This window comes from Cheilinus undulatus, linkage group 9 (genome assembly GCF_018320785.1).
Source record: "Cheilinus undulatus linkage group 9, ASM1832078v1, whole genome shotgun sequence".
NCBI lineage: Eukaryota > Metazoa > Chordata > Actinopteri > Labriformes > Labridae > Cheilinus > Cheilinus undulatus.
Window position 1 is genome coordinate 44,334,396 of NC_054873.1, and position 15,370 is coordinate 44,349,765.

Genomic DNA, 15,370 nt, shown 5'->3' on the forward strand with positions numbered 1-15,370 from the left:
TACACTTCAAGACATTACTCGGTTTCGGATTTTTACTGATTCAAATTAAAGTCACACACGTGTTTTTAATTACTATGCTGAAATAGACCAGAAGAGGTTGCAAATAGGTGAAGCTATAGTCAAAATTTGGGATGTAGGCCTAATAAATTTTAAGCACCAAGAGAAATTAAAACAGGTTGCATGGCCTCCTACCAAAAAAGTACTACAAAATTAACAGGGTGGAGCTGTCAGTCAAACAAACTCGGCAATATCCATTATGATCCTGGTCTAATCCTGGTCTCAATCACTAACACCTATGTGAATGTCCAAGGCCTTTAATAGCAACATATAATGCAGCAATATGGCTTGGCTTGGAGACAATCAGCATGTAGCACTGCTGAGGTGTCATGGAATTCCTGGTTGTTTGATAGCAGTCCCCAGCCCATTTGTATCATTGGGTCTGCTGTCTCTCATCTTCCTCTTGGCAATAATCCATAGATTGTCTACAGGGTTCATGTCAGGCAAGTTGGCTGGCAAATTTGAGCACAGTTATACCATGGTCAGCAAACCAGTTGTTTTGCCACTTTAGAACAGTGCCAGAAAAAAGAAATCCACATCTCCAAGTCTTGTCCATAGACAGATGCAGACGACTGTGTTGACTCTGGACTTGATAACACACAGTGGTCCAACACCAGCAGATAACATAGCACCCCTAACCATCGCTGACTCTTGAAACTGAAAATACTAGATTTCAAGCAGCTTGGAACCTGAGCCTCTGAACTCTGGGACCTTAATTTCCAAATGAAATGCTAAATTAAGTTTAGCTTCTGATGTCCCTAGTTCAAAGAATGGTTTGACAATATGAATGTGACACTTGTAGCCTATGGAGACTGGACATGTCTGTGCATAGTGACTACCTCCAGCCTCAGTCCAGGCCTTGTGAAGCTACCCTGTTCGTGAATCAACTGAGCTTGACGATCCTTTCTTGGCTTTCCTACTACAGTTTTCCCTCTCAGTCAACTTTCCATGACTATGCTTCAATGCAGCACTTTGCCAGCAGCAGCCCTTACAGCAGTGGCCTTCTGATTTTCTAATGAAAAGACAAGATTGCACTGCTCAGCACGTAAAGTCAACATATAATCATTCGTGTGCATTAACAAAATGGTATAAAGGATTGTTTGGAAGCCAGACTTTTCAAAATTTTCAGCCTTTATTTAAAACTATATAGAGTGCATATATGAGTCCCATAGTATTCTTTGTTGTAGTTGAACATGCAAAGAATAAACTTTGCTATCAGCATCTTGTTTTTCCAGCCTATACAGCATCTTGTTAATCCTAAAAAGTGAAGCAATTAAGAAATTAAATTTGAAAAATGAAGATACACTGCCAGTGAAGGTGACAAATGCGCTAAGATGTCTATGAGTTAACACTATTCAAACCTTAATATATCTAGGTTGAGGAAAATACAATGGCAATCTAAAGGGGAGCTCTGTGACTTCAAGCAGCAGGATCCAGGTACAGGTTCAGTTCACTAATGTGGTCTAAAAGTCCATCTTGTCACCTTTACAAGGTGATTATATGATGATTAAAAGTGGTTAACTGGCCTATTGACAAATCTTCCTAATTATGCTGTAACAACTTGTTTATTTAAATGTTGACAACAGATATTCTTATTTCATTAACACTGTTGGACTCATTCGTTTTCAAAAGTATATTTCAAGAGATTCAAAAACTTGAGTCAAAACTTTATAGAAGTCTCAGAAGTTTTCATTGAGTCAGTCATAAATTCCCAGTGTTCTGTATAACAGGTTAGGAACACTCCGCTTCAGTCGAGGGCTGTGTTGAAGGAGCAGTCCTGGTACATCCCACACTTGCCTAGTTCTTCAGAGAATCTTTGTGACTTTGGGAAGTAAATACATGGTGAGCTTTCAAATGATGGAGGGAGGAGGCCATAGGTACTGGAAGTGGTCCGGTACAATGGATTCTGGGGCTTCACCCAGTGAGAAGACAGTCCGTGCTTTACTGTTGGAGTCAGCATGCAGGAGAAAACAGGGTTTCCAGGACTGTTACAGGGTGTTGTGTTTACCTGCTGCTCTTGAGAGGCTGACATCATTGTAGTGCCTATGAAAAGGGGAACGAATATCATTATTCAAACTTTCTAGAGCAGCATTATCACAAAAGCTCATATTAGACTTCATATTAAAATTGGGTGCAGCAAAAATTCTCTCTTTTTTAATTCCATAGGATAACAGCAAGAACCGCCTGCCATAAAAAACATACTGGAAAAGCTTTGATAATGCATAACTTTGAGTGAATTACAGTTTTAACATAGTTTTCAGCATGTTTTCTTATATATTTCATTGATTATATGACTTCTCAACAGTAGGCCACTGACAGTGGGCAAAAACAATGAAAAGAAAATATAGACACTGTGCTTTAAAAGTCATTTAGTGAATGTAAAGCCTAAAAAAAAACATGAAAGACAGCAAAACATGTGAGCAGTGCTCACCCCAATCCCTGCGTTTGTGATGGTTCAAGTTGCCAATATAACGTTAGTAGAAGTCGTAACTAATGTTGCAGAGGCTTAAGCTGACGTTAACTCTCCAAATTTGCCGTTTCATTTGCCAGAAGAAGAGGTGCTGGAGTCACACTTTCTACACTCACCTTCTAGTTCTGTAAACGAACAATTTCCAACCTTTTATCCGTTGCCTTTTACCCGGGAAAGCACCGTTTACTTCAAGATGCGTCCAACTACCATGGAAACAACCTTTTGTTGTGCGTTCAGCGGATGTCGGAATCCTAGAGAGGGTTATGTATCAAACCTTAAATTCCAGTGGATGCTCTATCACTTTGGACCGAATCGTAAAGTCGTTGGTATATTCATCTATGTTTAGTGGAAAAGTCCCATGTGTTGGGTGCATATCGATGACTACATTATAAATTAACTGCTTGAGTCTTCAAAAAAGGGGAAAAAAGAAGTAATTGTCGGGAATCTCTGGAGTGAAACCCTGTACGCTGGCTATAACGGCTACACCACTTTTGTCACAACTGATATACGTTTTGTTTTATTTTATTTTCATTAACTTAGACCGGGATAATCATCATATCATAAACTGTTTTTACACCAAAGCTAAGCAGACCAGCATTTTCCTTTAACCAGGAAGGCATCACTGGTTACGTCATTATCAAGCGTCGAACAGGAATAAGCAAATCGTGACAACCAGTTACAACATAAACGACTTTTCTTTACCAAATACTCCCAGGTAGAGGGAGGAAGTTGTTGCAACGCCTGTTCCCGTTGTAAGAGTTTAAGTTGGCTGGTAAATCTATAGAAGTGGAATTAAATTGTCTATCCACGCCATTTGCCTCACTGTGATACGTTTTGAAGGTTGCTAGCACGAAGCTAACCCGTCAGGAGGAAAGGACCTGTCAGAAAGATGGACAGTGAAATCCAGCGAGACGGGAGAATCCTGGACCTTACTGATGATGCCTGGAGGGAAGACAGGCTGCCCTATGAGGATGTCACCATCCCTCTGGTAGAAACAGTGCAAGTACCTCATGTTCGCCAAAGAAGCAGCCGGTGTAGTGGTTTAGAGAGAGACCGTGTAAACTGGCGACTCTCCGTTGAATGTGTATGTGGTTGTCGCAGCTACGGCTGATGTTCGTAACGTAAAGAAAACGCCCAAACGAGTGCATCGTTGATTATGTATAATTAAAATATAAACAAAAAAGGGGAAGTATTCCGAATGGATTTGTTCTTTTTTAAACAAAGAGGTGGTGTTTGGACAATTTTCGTCTTCAACATAATTGTATCTACGACTGCCACACGCCGGCTGAAAGTCATCCGTTAACACGGTCACTCATGAAACCGTTACACCAGCTTCTAAAAACGTTTTTTTAAGCCAATTCGCACAACATATTGGCTTTATAAAATGTGAAGATATCTTAAAACCAGAATCGGAAAAAGTAACAGGCTATTGTACTCTATTAAAAGTACAGTTACTTTGTTTAAAATTAAAATGAATAGAAGTACGGTTTCTGGGCTATACATTTGCTCAAGTAAAAGTTAAAAGTATACAATTTAAAGTTTACTTAAAGTGCTGAGTTTTGAGTAGCTACCGTGGAGCTGTACAGTAAAATATGATCTTTCCTAGTTGGCAATTACAGCATGATAATATTGATCTCCAACCTGGTTGTTCAGGTAGTCACACCTTCTAAACAAGGTCAAATGCAACAGTTATTTTGGGAGGGGATGCTCTGTGCTTCTGGCCATCATGTGTGGTCACTCATACAATTAGCCATTTTCATGCTGTTGACAGAAAGAAAGCCCTGATCCTCCACATTCTAACTTTCAGGGATTTTTTTACTTAGTAATGGATGATTTTTAAAATACAGTGAAGTACAAAACTACTCAATTGAAGTAGTTTGAGTAAATATGATCAGTTACTTCCACCCCTGCTTAAGATGTAATTTAAAATGAGATATAGAGAGAAAGATTATTTTTAAGTATTTGCCACAAGCCAGTTCCTTGGAGAACAATGAATCTGTCAGAATGGTAAACTCCAGCAAACTATCTCAATCCTAACCAGGAGGTGTAATTTATTTTTTACCTTTAAGGTGCTGTACAAGAGGTTTTGTGCAACTTTTGATTATTAAAAAATGAATAAATTACCCAATTTGTGGTGCATTCCTTGGTCCTATATTATTGTGATGTTAAAACAGGTGTCAGTATTATGTGATTTTTACTCGCGTCATATCAAACTTTAATCTTGTGGTATCCCCAATATAACAGGTTTCCTGTAACAGAATTTTAATCAAATGATATAGCTGTCGTAATTCAAATACTGATTTATGAAAGTGCAAATACCTCTTCAGTCAGTCTCACATTAACAATGAAGACGCTTTAAATTCTGTCTTTAAATATTGTACAAAGTGATTATTTTAACCATGTTTTGTCTTTTATTTCCCTCAGATTTTCCTTTTCTTCCGTAAGAAATACCTTTGATAAACAGCAGAGTGTCCAGTGCTTCTTTCACATAGCATCTTTTCTCTCCTGTTCTTTTTCAGAGCGAGCTACCGGAGGCAGAGCAAGACAATGGAGGATCCACAGAGTCTGTGAAAGAGCAAGAGATGAAGTGGACGGACCTGGCCCTGCAGAGCCTGCATGAAAACACACCGAGCACTGGGAGCTAATAAGACTCGGCTGGATTAAGACTTAAGTGTGAAAATGCATACATATGGATCCTGGATTTAGACAAAATTTGAACTTTATTTGGCATCGTTTTGAAGAAAGTGTAGTTTTGGATAAACTGTGAATAATGCATTTGGATTCACTTTATTTTGTATTCTTTATAAATAAAAAATAGCTTGGTATTTAAGTGAATGGAAGATTTTCCCTCTGGCAGTCACGCTCTGTAGACACAAAAATGTATTTCTTTACAAGCTGCTATACATATCCATGCTATGCAGGATGGATGAAAACAGGAACATAATTTATGCAGGTTAGGAAGAAAATGGCGAGCTTCAGAGCATTTTATTAGGTAAAACAACTTAAGGTGATGTAATGTGGAAAAGTTGTGTAGAAGGGTTAAATGATCAGGCTTTATCCTGGGACATACTCCCCTGGATTTTTTTTAATTTATTTGTTTAATTTTCTGCTCATCGGGCAGTGCACTTTCTCGAGCTTTCCTTTATACAAATTTAGGTTTAAAAGGCAAAAAAAAACATAATTTAGAGCTAGCATTCTTCTTAAAATATCTAATTATTATCAAATTTATCTCAAAGTTATTTGCCATTCTGAAGCCATGCTATTTGTAAAAAAAAAAAAAAAAAAAAACAATAATTTAGTTTAAAATGTGGGGTTTAAGATGTCAATGTATTCATGAAAAGGCAGGAATTATAATATATTTAATAGGTAGGTTAAAAAAGGAATGATGTTGTTAGTTTGGTTACAAGGAGGAAATTTCCATGCTGTGATTAGCAGTTATTTTATTATCATCCATTTCATTTTGCATTTAGCAATCATAAAACATCTGTGGCTTTTGAGAAAACGTTAGTGGCTTAATTTCCGTAACCCGCCCCTTGGCAATTGATTTCATTCTTGTTTTTGTAGCTGGACTCAGTGTAGTTTAGTGTTGTTTTTAGGCATTTCTGATCTTCTAACGGTACATTTTAGGACAGCTTGACTGTGGCAAATATCATTCTGACCATTATTGAAGACGATTACACACATTGATTTGTGTAAATCTGAAATAATTTGAAAAGTTGCTATGTTGCCTGGAGGAGCAGGACCATGTTACAGATTCTGAAAGTTATTTCACCTGTTCCAGGTCTGACTCTTTAAAACCACTGTATTTTTCTAACCAACGGCTGCCTGTCTGTCATCCAATTTAGCTCTCTTGCTTGTAAACATCCTGCCATGGCTCCCTCTGCTCCTCACTTAAACTGAAACAAGCTGTTTTGTAGGGAAAGCCAGAGTCCACACTGTGCTATAACAGAAGGGAGGGACCACACATGACAAAACCTATGGACAAAACAAATGCAACACACTGTGCTGCACTGTTATTTAATTCTGATTATCTTGTTTTCATGATTGTGTTACAGAAAATGAAACTTGATCAATTGTCCATCGCTGTAATACCAAAGCTATTCTTTATGTTTTCTGTTACACATTAGAGTAACAGTCCATCATCACTTTCTTTCTATAACAGACAAATGAGCCTGCAGTTCTTCTTCACTGGGTTTTTGCAGCCTCGGTCATCAGCTTGCGTATGTGGTCGTACGGCCCATTCCCCAGTAAGGCTGATGGATATCGGTAGGAGCCTCCCAGACGATCCCAGAGCGTGAAGTATTGACCGTAGTTGTAGTTGAAGTAGAGGTGATGGTCTACGTGATGAGCAGCACCATTGATCAGATGAATCAGGGGTCCAGGGATGCGGTAGTCTCCATCATGTATGGAAATGGTCCATATGTTGACAAAGATGAAGAGTGAGAGGTAGACTACCTGCAGTGTAGAGAGCCCAAGCATCAAAATAAAGTTTGGATGCAGACTAATTAACGTGGTAGAAATGTGGATTACTTTGTTTTTCTACACAACCTTACAAATATCAGTCAAAAAAAACTTTCCCTCACATTTCTCAACCTGAAGGCATTATTTTACTAACAACATATTCACAAAAATGCAGTGAAATGTGTTGTCATGAGACAACAGAGAGAGACAGGAAAAGCAGCACCTTGTGCAGGGGGAAAATGAAAGGGTAGAGATGATAGGGTAAGCTCTGCAGAAAGCCGTCGACAGGATGGAAGGCATGGCTGGCAAAGGGTGTAGGGATCTTGAAAATGTGGTGCTGCTTGTGTAAGTGCTGTGGAGGAAAAATGCAAATGGTTTTATATTAGGACTGTTCAAGTGAAACAGGCAGAAAGAAAACGAGCTCTACAGGGAATCCAAGCTGGAATAAGATTATAAGGAACCATTTCATGATAGAAAAGATGATGTGTTTTCTTTAATCTCTTATTTATTTCATGTGAATGAGCCCATTTCTTCTCAGTTGGCATTGCCTCAGATTTATGAAAATTTCCCTAATTCCATCAATCATCAAACTTTGTTTATAAAGCACCATTCATACAAAGCAATGTACTACAAAGTGCTTTGCAAAAAACAAGCAAATAAAAGGAAAACCAAGTCATTAATCCCTCTAACCCACCCCGCAATCCATACACAACATTATTTTTAAAAAGTCATACATAAAAGACTGTGAGAACAGGAATTTACGTACTGATCTTGAGATACATAATGAGGAAACACAGAAGGTTAAAGTGTAGAATAAAATATTGTGAAATGAAATAGAATAAAAGGTGTTAAAATATGAATAAAACACTAAAAGGTAACTCAGTGAAATATGCTAAAATTAGAAAATAAAATAATTACTAAGAACTGGGTAAAAAAAAAAGAGGATGAACTACTAAAAGACCATTCTGAAATTAAGATAAAATAAGATCAAATTTAAATTGCTATAACAGAATAAAATTACATTATAGAATTTAGCCAGACTAATAAGATGGTCACCAAATTTCACTACGTTCTTCTAAAACTGACAAGAAAACGAGAACAAATAATTTAGGGGAGGAGAGAAAGAGCCCAATTTAAGCACAAAGGGCTATTTGATAAATGTTTTAACCCACAGAAATTTTTTTAGGTCTGTATTCAGTTTAACAGCATGTCCCAACAGCAAATAAGAGCATCGTTGACAAAATCAGCCTGATCACAGTGAGTCTCCTGAAAGCCTGTGAGCATTGCAGCTTGAACAAGCTCAATACAGTGCAACATGCTTGCACCGTTCCTATTTTCCTCTCTGTTATTCAGGTTGAGATGGGGAAGAAAGCAAGAAACGGAGAGACGACAAGGCGGCAGGAGTGTCTAAAAATAATATTTTCTTGCACTATTCTCACTCAGAGCTTCTTAGCTTACTTAACAAAGTGGAGATAGTTGTGCAGCAGTGGCAACTGTCCATGTTTGAAATGCTTTGCTCCAACTTTTGTCAATGGAGGCAAAACTATTTAGTTCACTCACTGTAAAAGGCTCATCAATACAAAGTGCCAAACTTCATTTTTCCTAATTCAAAATAAAGCGCCAGATGTCATATTATCTACAAGGGGAGCCTGAAATTCACAGGGCAGAAAATTACATTTTTAATGGATGCTCTGACACAGTTAGGATGTGTTTCAACAGCAACTGCAGCTAAGGGACAGGGAGCAGAGGTCATTTGTGATGATACTAGCTGTTAAGAGTTCGTAACCACATCTTCAATTGAAAATAGACAGCATATTACATGTTAAAAAATAAGAACTATATACCCAATTCGAACATGATACCACCAAAATGTTTCAAAATAGTTAAGACAGAGGCATCAAAACAGTGTGAAAGTATATAATGCTTTAAATATACAGATGGATCATCCTGTGGTTAATAAATTTAAGTGGTGTTGGGCTAAAAAGTGTTGTTTACAGAGGAGGGGGTGCAAGAGACAAGTAAAAACAACCCTGTCCCAACATTTTTGAAACATGTTGCTGGCATCAAATTCAAAATGGACTCATAATTTTCCAATTTTCAATGACATTTTCAACATAAGTATGTTGTCGCTATTCCTTAATCAGTATTGGTTGAACTATCATCATGTTCCATTTTTATTAGCATGTACACAGTGTCCCAGCTTTTTTAGGAGATGGGGTTTGTTTAAAATGATCTGACTTGATTTTACATAATAAGTAAAAGCTGAGTTGTAAAGGCCATTATGCAAATGAAAAAATGAGCATTGTTTTCAATTTCATTTATGTTTATACAACCTTACTGCAGTGACACAGTGATCTTTGAGCTGTTTTTTTTTTTTATTCCAAACAACTTCTGCTGCCCCTTTTAACTGTATTAATACATAAAATAACATAAACTTAGTAAGCCACTGCCTGCTGGTGAAAGCAGGTTAATAACAGCAGCTATACTGCATTAAAACAACATTGTTGGCTGTTAAATAAATGACAATGAGCCCCAAAGATTCTTAAAGGCTTTCAATGTGCATTTAAGGGGTAGAAGAGTCAGGAGATGATCCTTTGTGTTTCACTGTTTCTCTCAAAGCATCGAACAGAGATGCTTTCAGAACACTAGAATTAGGCCGAAGCTCACCTTGTAAATGTTCTTATGGTGCATGGAGCGGTGGATCCAGTAGATACACATGTCTGTGAAAAACAGGAAACCTGCGATGCTCAGAAATATCCCGGGCCAGCCTGAAATAAAACAAACCAGATAGGCAAATGTTTTCATCGGGAGAAAGGATTTTACAACTTGTTTTAGAAAAGTAAAAACTTAATTAATTAACTTTTAATTCAGATATTTCAGTAAATATATACATATACAGTATATAAAAGGAGTAAAAAAGCATCAAATATAAACATAAAAAAATCATAAAACCTTCAGTGTCTTATACATAAGGTATAATAAGTTCATTAACATAGCAGACATACAGGGTGGGTGCCTATTCTACCAACTGAGTAGCTTATGTAGCTGCTGACAGTAATACTGGTAGTTCAGACCCAGGTTCTGCTTTTTTAATCTCCAGGTAGTGAGAGCACGGTAAACATTACACATGTTGTAAAAGTAATATTATGCTTGAAATATGAAGCTGCACATAACATGAAAATAATCGCTGTGGGTCACAGAGGTGAACCTGGGGAAGAGGTAAAAAGATGCTTTTATTTTGAAGGACATACTGTATGTTAACCAATGCTGTGGGTATGCAGTAGTTGGTCAACACTCAGAGTAAATGTTAGAAATGCATTTTAAGGTTTTGCATGGGCAGCACCTTCAACCTCCATGACAGAGAGCTTCTTACCACTGCTTATTGTTGCTAGGCTAGGAAGGCTGTGAAAATTGACTTTAAAGATTATGCTACTTGTGTACCAAGCTCTTAATGGCCAGTTCATCAAAGACATGCTTACAAGCAGGCCTGCCCACAGAGGTGACTGGGCCCCTTAAAAACTGAGAGAACGTGTCCTCCCCATATTGTGATTTATTAATGAAGTCAGTTTTTGTGTGTTGGATAAGTATAGCATTGATGGGCTAAAAGTTCCTGCATGTTAGAGATGACAAGTGTGTCAACTGTACTTTTGAACCACTTTTTCCCTCCATTATTGCCACACTTTTGCCACTTTTCACCCATTTTGCACCACTTTAGGAAATTAATTCTAGTTTTATCCCGTTTTTGCCCTTTTTCACCTATTTTTGCCACTTTTGTCTCTTTTTTCCCCTTAATTTCATTTTTTGCCCCTTTGGGCCGCTCTACCAAATTTGCCCATTTCCTCATACTACTTCTGCATCTTTAGCCTTTTTTCCCATTTCATGTCCATTTTTTGCTACATTTTGCCAACTTCTTTAACTTTCAGCCCAATTTTTGTCACCTTGTACCCTTAAAGCCAATTGGTATCTCCTGTTAACAGCTTTTTCCCATTTCTACAACTTCTTTTTAACACTTTTTCTAACATTTTTGCCACTTTCAGCCCTTTATTGCCATTTTGAAAATAAAATAAATAAAATTTAACCCATTTATGCTTTTTTAAAACTATTTTAATCAGTTCTTTCCACTTTTTTATCTTTTTCGGTTGCTTTTCACAATTATTCTATTCTATTCTTTACCAAAAAAAATTGTCTCAGGTTCTTCTTTAATTTCTGGCATCCTTATGTTTGTGCACATTATTGCCTTGCTATGAAGTCTGACATTACTTTCCTAATCATTTAGTTCAATGTGCCCATCCACATTTTTAACATCACTAATAAAAAGGTCATGTGTTTTATGACAGAGGGTTTACATTTTGAAAAAGGCCATGTTGTGCTCTAGCATAAATAAAGAATATTTTTTGTTGTTTTGATAAGAGTGGTTGTTATTCAAGTTAAAAACAAAAAATAATATCACAGTTTTACTTTACAGTCTGTCATACAAATCATACACTAGCTCAAACTCTCAGGTATACAGGTAGACCTTTTGACCATTAGATGTATATATTCAAAAGCAGGGGAGGCTGTTTTTCAGTTTTTATGCCTCGAGTAAATGGAATAATGTTCCCAAAGACCTGAGATGAGCTCCAACATTAGATACTTTAAAAGTATTTAAAACCAGTTGAGAACAACTGCTCTACATTACTTAAAAATAATTACATCATCTTAATTGGCTAATTCTGCTTACACAATAAAGGGATTTGACTCCAGTTTTCTCTCCACATGCACAGATTAAAAAGTAAATATTATAAATAATAACTGAAAATTCAAATTGACATTTTAAATGATACATGCAAGTCTGTGTGTACACAAGCAATTCACAGGGTGCTGAATAAACACAACCAAGAAAGATACGATTATGTGGCAGTTACATGAGGTAGATGAGCTCTCCATTGTTAAAGCCATAGAATCATTGTGCATGATCTGAAGGTTAGGGGTTATAAGGAGGAGTTAAACATGAAGTTCTCACCCAGAGAAGAATCACCGATGTTGTCATAAAGTTTGCTGTAACCTCTGACCTCCCAGAAGAAGAGCAGCACTGTGGGGAAGCTCATCCAGAAGATGGAGGTGGTCCCTAACTGGATCTCCTTTCTCACCTGGTTCTGTCAATCAATCAAAGACATAGAGTTAAGATAGAATCAAATTACATTGAAAATCAAATTGGATAAATCAATTTCCTATAAAATGGGAGATAGGTTTATGGCCATGAATTTATCTTTTGTTTGCTGTTTTGTTGTTTCTCTTGTCCCTGTCTTCTTTTTGCTTTTCTCCACCCCTATCTCTCCTTCTAGTCCTGTCCAACCCCTGTGCAGCTTCGGCAGAGAGCTGTTCAGCATGCTGCAGCCTGCTCGAAAGTCCTGCCCATTAAAGGGAAGGTTAATGACGCCATTGTAGCGAGGCTACTGCTAGCACCGTGCTCATAACTGCGGCTATGAATTGGATTAAATTCTGACAGGATGTGTGGCCCACTGAAGAGCTTACCTTGATGAACTGTGGATGTTTCATGAGCTTGTGGTCAAACACACAGTAGAAGCTGAGAACTCCAAAGCCCAGGTAAATCAGCTGCCCTCCCAGGTGTGTCACCACCCACAGGCTGATGATCTGACGCAGAGCCCAGTCTTCAGGCCATGAGGCCGGGTAAACGTATGGAGTGAAGACATGACTGTCTGCGACGTTCAGCACATGATCCATGGCAAACTCTTTAAGGAAAAAACAAAATAATCCCAATCTTCCTGAATGTTTCCTGCCACATTCATGCACAAATTCAGCCTACTCTATACAGAAATGTTACAGTTGTTAGCAAAAAAATTCCAATCAGTGTGTCCCAAATTGCATACTTCTTTACTAAACAGAGTACACAAGTGCACACTGTGCATTCACACTGAGAAGTGCACTCAAAAGCAGTATAATGTTGGCGCACTGAAAACTGTCCAAGAATTGAGTGAGGAATGATGGGCACTTTGCACTCTCAATGAATGCCATATGGGTGACATAGCAGATGTATTGCATTGGGTTTTTGATCTAAAAGCAGGAAAACTTGAGAACAACAACACTGAATATAACTTAACTTAATTCTATAACTATTTATATGGTTTCTAAGAAATTCCACAAACCTTTCTTTATGGGTTTTTTAAAAAGCTTGTGAAGATTTCAGGTCCTTGCTGAATCATTGCTGCTGAACTGACCTGCTTTAGGACAGAGATAGTCGTCCAAAGTGTGTCAGCATTCCTGGAAAGAAGACGAGTCCTCCTTCCTCCACACGCAGCGTGTTACCAGCATATGATTTGTGAGAGAAAATACACAGCCGGTTTTCGTAGAGAGTCCACTGATGAATCGCATGTTGCTGGTGTAAATTTACTTTGCATTCCAGGTTTTCCAAAAATTAAATATGACTATGTTTGTCTGAAGGATTCAGAGGGAAAGTCTTCCTCTCTTAATTAATCTGAGTCAGTGTGCATGCTGAGGGGATTCACAGACACTTAGACATGTGAGTTTGCTGGAATAAGATCCCAGCATGCTCAGCAAATAACAAGGAGCTCAGTGACAGCAGGACACGGTCTTCAAGTCTGATCTGATGGAGTTAAAACAAAAAAATATATGACAGCTTATAAGAACTGCATTCGATTCAGACTAACTGGATGTTATTCATCATAAAACTATTCAACGTAACATTTAGGCCAAACAAGAAAACAGACAATCCATTGAATTCATTAGGCACATTCATCTTATGTCATTAGAAGTAGCATATGCCACAAAGGCTTGCATTACCCTTTCACCTTCTATCTGTTCTGAGCAGTATTAGAAGCTTTGCATGGAAGGACAGTTAATTTTCTGCAGTGCACGCCCCTCTCCCATGCCTGGTATTAGAGATCAGATTCCCTCTTCACTGTTTGCCCTTTAAACACACCACACGTTCCCATCCAACACAAGCTATGACACACAAACCCCTCAACAACATGCACACTGCAGCCCCAGCAAATTCACATTATGAATTCAGAAAATGAGGTAAGCTGTAGGCCAGAAAACATTCATGGTATTTAATGTTTCTATTCCTTTGAATTGAAAGCCTTTTAAATGTTTCAAACCAACCTGAGTGTCTCGGCCTGGAGCATATCATGTCATCAAGATGTTTTTTTTTTCAGTCAGCAGTGGTTTTGGCCATGGATGCCATTTTTCCCAGTCTTTTTCCTAAAGTTCAGTCATGAACTCTGACCTTAACCAAGTCAAGTGAGGCCTGCAGGTCTTTAGATGTTGTTCTGGGTTCTTTTGGGACCTCCTGGATGACTCGTCAATACGCTCTTTGAGTCATTTTGGTTGGCCAGCCACTCCTGGGAAGGTTTACCACTGTTCACAGTTTTCACCATTTGTGTATAATGGCACTCACAGTGGTCCACTGGAGTTCCAAAGCCTTAGAGATGGCTTTGTGACCCTTTCAAGACTGATAGGTTATCAGTGGCTTTGTTTCTCATCTGTTCTTGAACTTCACTTTGTCAGACAGGTTCTATTTAAGAGATTTCCTGATTCAACAGGTCTGGATGTAGCTAGTGAAACAGAACCAAGCTTTCCAAATAATGTGGTTAATCACAGTTCATTCATGACTAAACAAGGGGGGCAATTACCTTTTCAAATAGCACCAGGTAGGTTTCAATGTATTTTATTCCCTTAATAAATTAAATAATCTATTTAAAAACTGCGTTTTGTATTTTCTTTAGATATCTTTATCAAATATTCTTCTTTTGGATGATCTGAAACATTACAGTGTGACAAATACACCAAATAATAACAATCAGATTCAAGAAAGGTGCAAAAACTTTGTCACGGCACTGTATACAACGACGCAACAGTTTTATAGAACATAGCACTGCTATCTGAGGCAGCACTGGTACTGGCTATACTGGAGGCCAAAATTAAAGGCATGTTTGGAAAAATGAATCTGTTATTTTAAAAGATTTGTCACCCTCAGCCTACGTAGCTTTCTTCATTTTTATCTCTGCATCCTCTCTATTTTTCTGGGACCCCATCTTCTCTCAGCTAGCATTGCTGTATAAATATTCAGTTTTACTTCTGTCTTCATTTGACCAGTTCACTCTCACTATCACAAGGGATCACAGAGAAAGTATCTCTATTAAAGCATAATCTTAAATGTCTTCATTGATAATCTTTTTAAATTAAAAAAAACAGATTAGAAGTAAGTATCATTGGCATTGTTCCCCAAATAATGAGGCATTCTGAGTTGCCAAAAAGGCCCATAATTCTGGCTTTTGTTCAGAATCCTGGTGGCCATTCAGTCACTGCAAAGTACATTAAAATGCATGAAGGTCCTTTTTGAACCACTTAAGCTTGGGCTAT

At 37.9% G+C, this 15,370-nt stretch overlaps 2 protein-coding genes across 6 annotated transcripts; one reads left to right on the forward strand and one right to left on the reverse strand.

Annotated features, from left to right (window-relative positions):
• Nucleotides 1–3,171: 3,171 nt before the first annotated feature.
• anapc13 (anaphase promoting complex subunit 13) lies at nucleotides 3,172–5,357 on the forward strand. 2 transcript variants are annotated; one of them, XM_041794906.1, is made up of 3 exons: nucleotides 3,172–3,279; nucleotides 3,368–3,515; nucleotides 5,047–5,357. In XM_041794906.1, exons 2-3 carry the CDS (start codon nucleotides 3,417–3,419, stop codon nucleotides 5,170–5,172), a joined length of 225 nt encoding a protein of 74 aa, XP_041650840.1. In that variant the 5' UTR covers nucleotides 3,172–3,279; nucleotides 3,368–3,416; the 3' UTR covers nucleotides 5,173–5,357. The 2 variants fall into 2 exon arrangements, with proteins under 2 accessions (XP_041650840.1, XP_041650839.1); XM_041794905.1 differs by having other exon boundaries at nucleotides 3,172–3,515.
• Nucleotides 5,358–5,868: 511 nt separating this feature from the next.
• On the reverse strand, nucleotides 5,869–13,466 carry LOC121514677 (lathosterol oxidase-like). Of its 4 annotated transcripts, none has more exons than XM_041794901.1 (6): nucleotides 13,207–13,466; nucleotides 12,503–12,720; nucleotides 11,991–12,123; nucleotides 9,656–9,756; nucleotides 7,212–7,340; nucleotides 5,869–6,982 (listed from the first exon to the last, which is right to left on the reverse strand). In XM_041794901.1, exons 2-6 carry the CDS (start codon nucleotides 12,710–12,712, stop codon nucleotides 6,713–6,715), a joined length of 843 nt encoding a protein of 280 aa, XP_041650835.1. In that variant the 5' UTR covers nucleotides 12,713–12,720; nucleotides 13,207–13,466; the 3' UTR covers nucleotides 5,869–6,712. The 4 variants fall into 4 exon arrangements, with proteins under 4 accessions (XP_041650835.1, XP_041650836.1, XP_041650834.1 ...); XM_041794902.1 differs by having other exon boundaries at nucleotides 11,991–12,117; nucleotides 13,135–13,466; XM_041794900.1 differs by having other exon boundaries at nucleotides 13,135–13,466.
• Between the last annotated feature and the right edge of the window lie 1,904 nt (nucleotides 13,467–15,370).